The 12191-nt window shown below is 42.4% G+C and overlaps 1 protein-coding gene across 1 annotated transcript; it reads right to left on the bottom strand.

Moving 5' to 3' along the window:
• Positions 1 to 1396: 1396 nt before the first annotated feature.
• Positions 1397 to 8577, bottom strand: LOC139709332 (uncharacterized protein F54H12.2-like). Its single transcript, XM_071621289.1, has 2 exons — positions 7493 to 8577; positions 1397 to 1541 (listed from the first exon to the last, which is right to left on the bottom strand). Exons 1-2 carry the CDS (start codon positions 8575 to 8577, stop codon positions 1397 to 1399), a joined length of 1230 nt encoding a protein of 409 aa, XP_071477390.1.
• Between the last annotated feature and the right edge of the window lie 3614 nt (positions 8578 to 12191).

Raw genomic sequence — 12191 nt, 5'->3', positions numbered from 1 at the left:
AAGCTGCAAATGATATCAAAGATCCTGAACGCTGCTATCTACCGTGCACGCTACCAACAGCGCTGAAATTGTCCCGATAGCCGTCAATTAGACCGTCTGATTCAACGTCAACTAAGAGAGATCCATAATGGGAATGCGTCGAAGGAGGTGCAAATGCTTTCAAAGAGTTTGGACACCGCCTTCTACTGTCCGGCAGTGAGCGTTACATACAACACAACGTGTCTGGACTTGACCTTTGATGCGTCGAGACTGTTTCTTTCAAACATCATCAACTTCGTCTAGCCTTATTATGTGAAGGGACTATCCATTATGAAACGTAATCCTTCATTCCTTTGAAGTTTTGCCTATAAATAGGGAAATCACCATCAACTAAGCAGTTTCGAGAGCCAACTCGAGGGATTGTGGTCATGCCGTTGCTCTTATAGCTGAGAACCATGTCTTCTCAAGAGTCACAGTCTCATTCTCAGAGAACCTCTAATTTCATTTCACAGTTAAAGAGTTTGTTGAGTTCAGCGTATAATTCGTTAACTAGCTCGCAAGTACAGACAACCGTCGACAAGGCCGTTGCCGAACTACAAGGCCATCTCCATTCTCCAGCCACTCCAAAGGGTCGAGAAAAGTCATCCTCGGTAAGTGAACGCAATACTAATCATTCGAGAGATGTGGGTTTAGATAATAGTAGGAGCGGGAGTTCCCCGAATGTCCCTGCCAACCAAGATATTCCGGGCCCGTCTCATCACCAAGGCCCTGGCACAAATTACAAAAGAAATCCTCGCGATGCACCGCCACCGCCGGTGAATTACTTTTCTTCGAGCGATGAGGAAATGTTTTCTTCTCCCGAAACGAAAAAGAATTCAAATAGGAAACGTTCAGGAAGCATTGGGAATCAGAGAGGGGGGAACGTGCAAAAGAGGGGTAAAAAACGGGTCAAGAGATCTTCCGAGAAAAATGAAGAGGGAAACCCAAAAAAGAAAAAATCGAAAGAAAATCACATTCCAGTGGAAGAGAATGAAGAAGACATGTTTTCGGACATTTCAGCTTCACTTCCCTCATCCCCCACTTGGGAATTCATAGATCAAAGAATGTCTAAGAGATTTGGGGTGAGGGAAGTGTGGTATGACTTCAAAGCAAACACAAAAGGTATTTCTAACATACGGGATATGATTGACTACATTCGCTCATCGCTCGATGAACTGAAATCCTTACTCGTGTCTAACACTTCAGAGCGCGATTACATGCGTCTCGTATTAGTTTCGGAACAACTCAACGTTCCGATCGCTTTCCCTTGGGCCCTGGTAAGAGATTTTGACGTAGAACTGATTCTAGAACGAATCGAGCAAGTGTTGAATAGCAACCAAGACTTTTTCATCAGTCCGGGATTCACTATAAGATTCCATCATGTGGTGAATCCCGCCGGTGGACGGGCGTCGAAATTCGACGGCCTTCCATCGCGTCTCGCGGCCCTCAAGAAGAAGTCGATAATCACAGTGCCGAGGGACGAAGATAACCTATGCTTTGCAAAGGCAATTGTCATTGCAAAACTGCGAAAAGAAAACGATAGGAGATACAGACTATGGTCAAGAAATGACCGTAATACCACGACAAGACTCCGAAATGAGGCGCGGGAATTACACAGGTTGGCAGGGGTACCTGAGGGAGAAGTAGATCATTCACAGTATGACTCCTTTCAAAAAGTGCTCCTTCCAAAGTACAAACTGGTCATTTATAGAGGACGATATGAAGAAGCGTTAATCTACAGCGGTCCTCAGGCTTCTGATACCATTTATCTCTATCTGTCAGACCGTCATTACGACGTGGTTGCCAATCCATCGGCGTTCCTGTGCTCCAAATTTGTTTGCGACGAATGTCACGAAACATATCGCGATCCCAGATATCACGAGTGTTGCCACATGTGTCGCGATTGTCAATCGACCGATTGTGATCGCGATAGCTTTGGTGAAACCGATCGCACGCTAGTATGCGAGAAATGTAACATGACGTTTCTAACCGTGAAATGCTTTCGAGCACATACTGTGAAATTATTCAACGGTAAAACAGCTTGTCAGAGGAATTTCAAATGTAACAAATGTAACAAGGTCTTTGACACGGATCTTGTTGATGGCGATTCCAAGAAACACAATTGCAACGAAATGAAATGCAATGTTTGTAAGCTTGTGGTCGACGGAAGGTATCACGATTGCTACATGCAAGTGACGAAAGAGAGTCCCTTCCACTCAAAAAACGTCAAGAAAAGTGAATCAAACCCTCCTCAACAAGATCAAAAGTGTGAAAGTTCTGAAAGTGACTCGCAGTCCCAAGACAGAAAAGCTAAGAAATCTCCTACCAAGTATATATTCTTTGATTTTGAGTGTACTCAAGAGACAGGATTACACATACCAAATTACGTGCACGCAACATGGGAATGCACGAATTGCATGGATAGGGAAATGTCGGCAGACACCTGCTGCGAACGATGCGGCCCTCCCGAAGACCGTGCCATAACATTTCAGGGAGCGAATACCCTTGATCTTTTCACAAACTGGTTGTTTTCTATGGAAAATCACAACTCGGTAGCAATCGCACATAACTCAAAGGCGTATGATTCGTATTTCTTACTAAACAAACTAATAGAACAAGGGATCGAACCCCACGTAGTGATGAATGGCGCTCAGATCATAAGTCTCGAAACACGGGAGCCAAAAATTAAGGTTAAAGACTCTTTAAATTTCTTTCAGATGCGGTTGGCAAAACTGCCCAAAACATTTGGCTTGCAGGAAATGAAGAAAGGTTATTTTCCCCATTTTTTCAACACTCCCGATAATGCCAATTATGTAGGATCACTGCCAGACAAACGTTTCTATGGCGTGGATTCCATGATGAAAGCAGACCGAGAACAGTTTAATGCTTGGTACGATGAGCTCGCGCTAGCCAATTATGTCTTTAACTTTCAGGAGGAAATAAAAGCCTACTGCGAGAGTGATGTCAATATCTTGCACCAAAGCTGCAAGATATTTAGAAGACACTTCAAAAGTGTGAGCGCAACAGAGGCTAATCCCGAAGGAATAGATCCATTCATGCGCTGTCTGACGCTTCCCAGCGCGTGCAATCTTTTGTTTCGAACGAACTACCTTAAGCCCAAGACAATCGCGCTCATTCCCCAGGAAGGGTATGGAAAGGGGAAAAGACAGTCCTCCTTAGCCGGAGAGTGGCTTCATTTTGAGGCACAGCTTTCAGGATTTCACATTCGACATAGTTTCAATGGTGGGGAAAGAAAAGCACACGGACGTTTCGTAGATGGCTATGCCGAAAAAGATGATGAAAAACATGTTTGGGAGTTTCTCGGGTGCTTTTATCACGGGTGTCGCGAATGTTACGGTCCCAGTGTCGAAAACCCAAAGCTAGGCAAAGCAATGGGTGTACTGTTTAATGAATCCATGAAACGTCTTGATGCGCTCAAAGAGAATGGATATATTGTACACTATATTTGGGAATGCGAATGGAAACAATTGCGCCAAATGGCTGATGTACATCCACACATTGCACACCTTCAAATGGCTTTTAATCAACAATTAAATCCACGTGACTCGTTCTATGGCGGGAGAACTGGAGGGTGTTCGCTCTTCTACGAGGCGAAGCCCGAAGAAAAAATCCTTTACTATGATTTCACCAGTCTTTATCCCTTTATCAATAAGTTCGGCAAATATCCTGTCGGCCATCCCAGAATTATCTATTCTAACTTCCCTTCACTGTCTCGAATTTTTGGACTCGTCAAATGTAAAATATTACCTCCTAGACGTCTGTTTCATCCAGTGCTCCCCCATCGCTCAGGGGGTAAACTTACTTTCCCTCTATGCAGGACCTGTGCAGACACCTTGAATCAGGGGCCCTGCAAGCACGCAGATAGGGAGCGTGAGTTAGAAGGCGTGTGGGTATCGGAGGAACTGAAAAAAGCTGTAGAGATGGGGTATACACAACTCCGAATGATCGAAGTATGGCACTTTGACAGGTATACAGTGTACGATCCCAAAACAAGAACGGGAGGACTGTTTGCGCAGTATATAGACAGCTTTATGAAAATAAAGCAGGAAGCCTCAGGCTACCCCGCCCATGCCAGTACTGAAGAAGAACGTGAAAAATACATTCGAGATTATTTGGCCCATGAGGGAATTCAATTAGACTCTAAAAACATCGCGAAAAACCCGGTTTACGCGCCATTGCCAAGGGCATTGTTAATGTGTTGTGGGGGAAATTTGCTGAGAGACCAAATCTGAAACAAACGCGCTTTGTCAAAACCAGCGCTGAGTTGTTAGATTTCTTAAAGGATCGCACTATCGAATTACAAGACATTCTCGTTCTAAACGACGACATGGTAGAAATTCATTTCAATCAAGCCGAAGGCTTCGTGGACCACAACGTCAACACAAATATCATAATAGCCAGTTTCACGACGGCATTGGCGCGACTGAAATTGTATTCTGTCTTGCAGAGAGTAGGTGCGACGATGTGGGATGGACGGACAAAGGGGAGCTGATTGTGAGCGGGGAAAGTGTGCCTGGCAGTAACATTTGCGACTTAATGTACGACATTTTCAGAGAGCGAAGTGGTTATATTCCTACTGGTAGTGAACATTTTATTCGTGCGCTGGCTCGTTTGAACATTCCAGAGACTGCGTTGACCAATCTCAGCCGACGTGACCAACTTCAACGTGTTAAGAGGGGGAAAGATTTGGAGACCCCGATTCATCGTCGTTTAGATTCTCCAGACCCCAAAATGTACACAACCCCTACTACAACTAAAAGTTATACACGTACAAGGCGTACAAGAGCTAGTGATGCTAATGGTTCTCAAACCCCAAAGTGGCAATCTTTTTAAAATACGGCTTAAACGGTATGACCACAATCCTCGTTAACCCGAGCTGTTCTCGTTAATTCGTGTAATGATTTTATTGTATGTTAATTTACTACTCTTCTATTTCAAACAGTTATGTACAATTTTAAATAGTAGCCCTTACCATTATGATCTGCGTGTTGATCTAGGTGGGTGTTGAAGTACGCCATCGATGTTGCGTATGGGGTGATATGAAAGTGTGTACACAAGCATTTACATACTTAATATGTATCATTATATTTTACGAATGATGATTTTTTGATTGTATTAACGTTAACATCGTTACATATCCCCAACCAATTATTTCATCAGGTGACCCGCAATGTGTATATAAGATTGTACGGTCTATGTTCAGATGTGAAGGAGTGTATACATAATATTCTGTTTGAATGTATTTGAAATTTTGATGCTAGCTGTTCTTTTGAATTTGTCCGCATGATATAGCGATTGACTATACTATCTTAACGTTTCTCCACTTCAACATTTCATCGTCTGAACATTTCGACTAGTTGCTATGTAAATATTGTAAATATAAGTTCGCGTGACGTTTGATTTTATCTGTGGTGTTTACCGAATGTGTCATACATTTTATCTCCTGGCGTAGTTGTACATAATATGTCTTACTTCATGAAACGATGTAAATAGTCAAATCCTGCCTGGTTTATGCATTATTACATTCAGTGGTGAAAGTAGTTGTTTTTATTATTATTCGTAGTTAATTCCATAAAGACCGTCATATTGTACATATATCCACCACTTCGACGTTTCGTCGATTCGTCATTTTGTCATTTCGTCATTTCGTCATTTCGTCATTTCGTCATTTCGTCATTTCGCTGTTTTAAATCTGTGCATGTAACGCATGCAAATTTCTTTTTTTTAATGTCTGTTTACCTAGAATTAATAACTTTGACGAAACGGAAATACACTGTAAAATGTCTCACGCAGATTCTGCAGATTGATGACTACATCACCTCAATGGTTTATAAGTTGTTAATTATTCTTTCATCACCATGTATGATTTAAGCCATGCTTGAACATCGAAACATAATTGAATAATGTAATCGTATTTTTTATATGAGGAATAGTTCTTTTACGTATCCAGTGGAAATGTATATAGTTTGTTCGTTGCACGGTGTAATGATTTTTTTCTCACAATCACAAAATGTAGAAGGAAGCAAAGAAAAACAAGTACAACAAGGAGAAATTTATTTACATATTTATAGTCTGTTGTTTTATTGGAGAAAAATAAAACGGGTACCACGTACAATATTCTTACGATACAAAACGCACTCGTTACATCTTATTTTTGTTTTGTCCTGTGTGATATGTGTTATACAGCGTGACTGAGGAAAAGAGAAGCGAGAAAGAAAACGAAGAGCGAAAGAGAAAATGAGACATATACTCGTAACGAAAATAACAAAGTGTGTATTACTATGAAGAACGAAACCCAGCCCAAGTTTAATCTAATATATATATATATATATATATATATATATATATAGGTTACCTAATTTTACAAAGTATTCAAGCGGTTGTTACGCTAGGTACGCTAACCTAAGTAATTATGGTCTATGAATTGTAAATGATAATATATTCCATTGGTAACAAACTGTCACAATCACTCAACGTTTCAACATAAAGGTACAAACTTAATTCTCTTATTTTCAAACTAGCTTTCCCAGACATGAAAGAACATATATTCATGATTTGGAGTTATATGATATATATATATATATATATATATATATATATATATATAATAAAAGAGAGAGAGAGAGTGAGGGAGTGAGAGAGAGAGAGAGAGTGAGTGAGAGAAAAAAGGTAATAGTACAGGCTTGCACATACGATATATACAAATTACTACTAAGTTAAATACTGTTAGATATCTAGCAATCCACATCAAGAGAGAAGTTTACACTACGTTATACACGCTATTACAATATCTTCTTACAAACTATCGAAGCTACGTGCGATTTGTAATAGAGTAAAAGATGTATCATGAACACGATGGGAAACATCAGAACGTCGATTAAACCAATCATTCACTCTCTTATCATTTCTCGTATAATCCTTGCCAAACACATTTAATACACTTCGAGTTGTTTGACCCCCTACTCGTTTCGTCACGTAATAGATACAATATTGTCCGCAAACTGTGGATACAGTTCCTTGTAGCCGTTTGGAATTAGAGGACCATGCCGAGGCATTATTGTCCAAAAACTTTACAAAGTCAAGACTGTAAGTTAAGGGTTCATATCCGTAAGAGTCAAAGAATTCGCCTTTTCCGTTGCAAAAGTAGAAAGCCACCCAGTGTGTTCCTGGTTTATCGCTAGGATCGGTATTCGCGATGAAGCACTGCTTCGCCCCACTAATTGATCGCGGTAGACAATTTGACGCATATACTCCTTTGAAATAGGGCTTGACAATAGGATCGTTCTCTAAGAAACGTTGAATCTTGCGATGTATCCATAGTCGATTAGAATATTTCGGCAGGATGAGATTCAAGTGACATCCGTCAGATAGGTCGGGCGTGAGGTCGAATGCAAAAAGGGTATAACCTTCGCAGTATTCTTCTCGATTGATGTTAATTCCCTTGTCTACAAACAGTCGGTTGGTTCCCATGAATAGTGAATTGTAAGCGTGAATGTAACTTTGTCCAGCTCCCGCTGCAAAGCTAGGACGTAATGGTCTCATCGGCACCGTTTCTCCGTCAATAGTGAGGGAGATGAAGTTGAGGCGTAAATGTTTAAAGTTGAAGGGGTTCTTGCCAAAAGTACCGTTAAAGGCGTCTGTGTCAACGAATCCTACGACCACCCGATTTGGTAACTGTCCGTGAAATAGATTGTCTTTATTAATCGACATGCTTCCTGCAGGAATGGAAAAGGACTTCACGTCTACTTTGTTGACGGGGTATTTCGCGGTTGTCTTCTCCAAGGCCTTGGCGTGGTTTAACATGATGGTAGGACTGGTCTTTACTCTGCGAACGTAGAGGGCAGCAGATTCTATTTTAATTTTATATCGGGCATTCTCCGTCGAAGACAGAAGACAAAATGCGTCTTTGCTACGATTTAACTTGATTTTCAAATCAACCCCCGGGAGTAACAGTCTTTCTTGAAAAAAAATGTCGGCGTAAATCGGACCAAGTAGAGAAAGTAATTTACTCTCGACGATGAATCCATGTCTTTTCGCCAGACCGGGATTAGCTTCTGCAGAGCTTGCCAGCGGGTTAACGACATCCATTTTCCCCGCTTTGTCCTTGTAATATAGCTGTTGAGTGAGTTGAGACTCTTTGGTCTCTCCTCCATAGTGCAGCAGAGATTCGATGTACGCTCTGTAAGGGTATGTATTCGACGGCTGAGACACTAGTTTTTCATTGAGCATGATATCAACTTGTGCAAAGAGAGATGGGAGAAACAGGTTTACGGGACCAACTGGGGCATCAGCTGGTAAAGCCGTGTTATCATTGTTCGTAACTTTGACTGTCACTTGAAGCATGGTCTGAGAGAGGTCCAAGTATTCTTCCGACGTGCCGGACACGTTGAATTCAATGGGCCCTTCATCGGTGATGCTGCTAACGGGGTGATATTCTACCCATGGTCCTTTGACGATGCTCATTTGAGTGTGTGGTACCGTGAACAAATCCAATTCGGACTTGCAGCAGACATCGCTCTTGTCGTGTAGAAGCGCCATGTTCAGCAAAGACAGCAAGGAGTGTATGAGACTGGTAAACGAATAGTCCGAATTAATCGAAGATGTCGCGCAAGCGAGCTCTTTTCGCTGGAGAATTTCGAGACCGAATGATACGCTTCCTTCCTCGCCTCCTTCTTTTAACTCTTCCTACAACTACTAATCGCGCTCCTCCAGTCTGATTCCCAATTTTTTTCTTTACTGCTCGAACAGTCTTTGAGGCCAGGTGTTTTCCCGCCCGAGCCACATTTTTTCTAGTTGCGCTTTTAAAAGATTGTCCGTTGATGGTGTCCTGAACAATGTTCATGCCTGTATGCATAGCTTCTTTTCCCAAAGCAACAGCCCCTCTTTTTAAGAGAGGAGTTGCGACTTTGAAGAGCCCCTTCACCAGACTACCCAGCCCGTGTCCGCTCTGCATGGATGCCCCGCGGAAGACGGGTAATCCCGAGCCATATTGGTCGTGAAAAATCCTTGCCGGTGCGCGAAATACCACCATAGTTGGACGTATCGCTGTGTAAATTTAGCGTCCAGCTAGTTCGTAGAGCGCTCTCTAAAGTGTAACTTCACGATCACTTTCCCGCGTTCAAATGGTACCACTTCACCCGATTCGGTTGTTAATATAATCTCTATCGTTTCAAAATTGTAAAGCTTAAGAGGGACGTAATGCGGAGTGATATAGGTATTGACGATATTATCGCGATCCTTGTCCGGAATGACTGCTATCGTCCTCAGTAAAGGTACAGCAGCGTCACCTACGTGTTGAAACTGAACGATATCAGAATAGACATAAAATGTATGAAATTTCATGTGTACATCCATTGGCATGGGACTCAGTGTTGATTCCGTGAGATGGCATTCCCCTTCAAACCCGAGCATCATAGCCAAACCACAGGGAATGAGGAGCGCCGTATTTCCTTCTAATCGGATGAAACATTTTCGTTGGGTCCTCTTGTAATAAAATGTGATGCTTTTACGTAATTTTCTCCGGAACTGTTCGTTGATCGAGTCAATGAGTTCCTCTCCAGAATTATAATATCCCGCAGGAATCTCAATTTTTTTCATCAATGGAACAGCGTCGTCCTCTACTTCATTATCGTAAATAGTGAGGGTGTTGTTATCATGTCGTACATTATACCACGTGCACTGAAATTGAACTTCTGCCAACCCCACCTCGTAATCTTCGTTGAGTGAGAGAGGTGCGTGAAGCCGCGTTGTAAACTGACACGTTTTGTTATTTGGATAGTACGACATGGAACTATTACTGGGCAGCGTCACGTAAAATTGAGAAGCCATGTTCGATCAGCCTCTTCTCCTTTGTTCAAAGCGAAGAATGATAACGAGAGTAACGTGAATCGTGTTTTTAACGCATAGTTAAGTGTCGAACCCAACTATCAAATTCTTTGCCATACCCTGACCAACGAACTAGGTATTCTTTCTGCCCATTGCGCATGCGCGTGCGTAAAACCTTGTCCACGTTGTAAGTAGTCTCCTTGTCTTTCGAAACTCTTATCAATTCCCTTTCATAGAACGTACCCTTCACTCGTTCCCCGTTGTAATCCTTTATTCTGTAGACAGGTACCCTCCTATTGACGCGGGAGCTGATTGTAAAGACCTCCCTCGAAAAATTTGCTTCGTAACCCTTTTCGAACTTTAGTTTGCTTTTACTAATACGAACTTGATCTCCGATTTCATACTTGAATCGTGGAGCTTTACGCTTCTTCCCTCGCATTGCCCTACCGTAGAGACTTTTTATGGCACGCTTTTGATTCTCAATATTCACGTCTTTTGGTTTCATGCCGATACTAGAATGAATGGTGTTGTTATAGCCTTTGACAAAATCTTTTATTACACCGAGATACCTGTAAGTGTTTTTGAATGTGAAGAAGCGCCACATTTTTGTTCGCAGCGTTCTATTGAATCGTTCAGCAACGCTGGCTTTGGTTTCATTTTCTGTTGTGTAGAAGTGAATGCCTTCTTTCTCGAGATATTTCTGAAAATGTCTGTTTGTGAATTCCGAACCTTTGTCTGTATGTAGCATTACAGGCACTCGGCCCTCTTTCAAGATGCTTTCGAATGCCCCGACAATGTCTTTTGATTTTTTGTTTTTTAAAGGAACCACCCAAGCATATTTCGACAGTACATCTATACACGTCAGTAAGTAGCGATAACCATTATTAAACCTTTTCAAATTTTGAACATCTACAAGATCAGCCTCCCAGATTTCGTCGATTCCTCTCACTTTCACAACATTTCTCTTAAATGTCTTTCTCGCCGGTGCGTGCATTGTATACGCATCTTGTTTCGTTAACCAGTCTCTGACACCCTGCAAGCTCGCTTTTTCAGTTTCCACCTCTCTCACCGCATTCCACAACTTACTGACACCGCCGAAACTAGCTGGATGTTGAGGATCGTAATAGATTTCCTCTAACGCTCTCTCAAATGAATTAGACATTATTCGTCTCAGCAACCACACACTGCAGAAGCAAACATCAGAAATGGCATTCCTTTCACGTTGCAATGACATAAAAGGCATCAATGATAGACAAGGTAACGAGTAAAAAAATCATTTGAAAATGAAACGCATCATTTATTGTACACGCATACACACAGTGCAGCGAATTTCGTTGCTTGAATCAATTCACATTCTATTAACATCTACATTCCATACATTATACAACATATACAGACAAAAATGTAAAACGTATCGCGACATTAGTCCAACAGTCATTTTCGGAGCGTGTTCCGACCAGCGCACTTTGTAGCGTTTGAGTCCTTCCACGAATTGCGCGCGAAATTCCTCTTTCCGCTCGTCCGGTATGCAGGCATGTTGGTAGACGTTGACAAAATAGCATAGAGCCATCAGCGAACGTTTGTACTTGTTGGGATGATTGGGGTTCTCTATACAATTTTTGAGCAGGGCCTCTATACAATCGTCGAACCTCTCATTGCCTCGAAGCTTGATTCGTCGCACACGGGAAAATTGTTCCTCGCTTGCAATTGTCCGACATGCGCGTAAGATTGTCTCGGTGTCTACGGCGTGAAAGTCGGAAGGAAATGTGTCCTTTATCACCGTTAATAGCAGTCGTTCGTCTAAAGCACGTTCCACTGAGGGTCCGTCAAGACGATGTCGGGCAGGCCGGTCTCGAGCCCCAAGGCCCTGTAGACCACTCTCACAGCGGCCTCTATCCCCTCCACGTGTCTCCCTATGTTGACTCTTCTTTGTTCCAGCTGTTGTTGAGTCTCTCCCCTCAGAATAAATTTGATGTACTCCAGGAAAAAACCGCACTCGACGAGATCTGGTCTCATCCAGAGCACCCTGCCAACGTAAGGGTACACTCTCTCCACAGTCATTGGGTCCAAATGATGAACCGCCTGGAACACTTTGCGCTGTGGATCTTCGGGAGTACCGTCTATTGGAGAATCTGGCACGTTTTGCACCCGTTTCAAGACTTCGATGAGAGTTAGATACTCCGTCAACATCAGCAAGTCCACCTTCTCCACCGTCCTCTGCATTTCGGGACACCAGGTGTTGGCGATGTTCGGCTGAGACATTCTGTAACATGTGATGCTCTCGGAAGGTTTCAAATTGAAATGTGTCCCTCTCGCATGTTCTTCGA

The sequence above is a fragment of the Diadema antillarum genome, unplaced genomic scaffold (genome assembly GCF_040938485.1).
Source record: "Diadema antillarum isolate AM-2024a unplaced genomic scaffold, OU_Dant_1.0 scf00000037, whole genome shotgun sequence".
Classification (NCBI taxonomy): Eukaryota; Metazoa; Echinodermata; class Echinoidea; order Diadematoida; family Diadematidae; genus Diadema; species Diadema antillarum.
This window is presented reverse-complemented; position numbering and strand designations above follow the sequence as displayed.

Coding starts and splice junctions, on each gene's coding strand:
- LOC139709332 (XM_071621289.1), bottom strand. CDS start 8,577: ATGGCGCTTCTACACGACAAGAGCGATGTCTGCTGCAAGTCCGAATTG. Junction 1,542..7,492: donor TTCATGGGAACCAACCGACT/GTTTGTAGACAA, acceptor TTCTTTTCGCAG/TTTTGCAATGACAATTGCCT.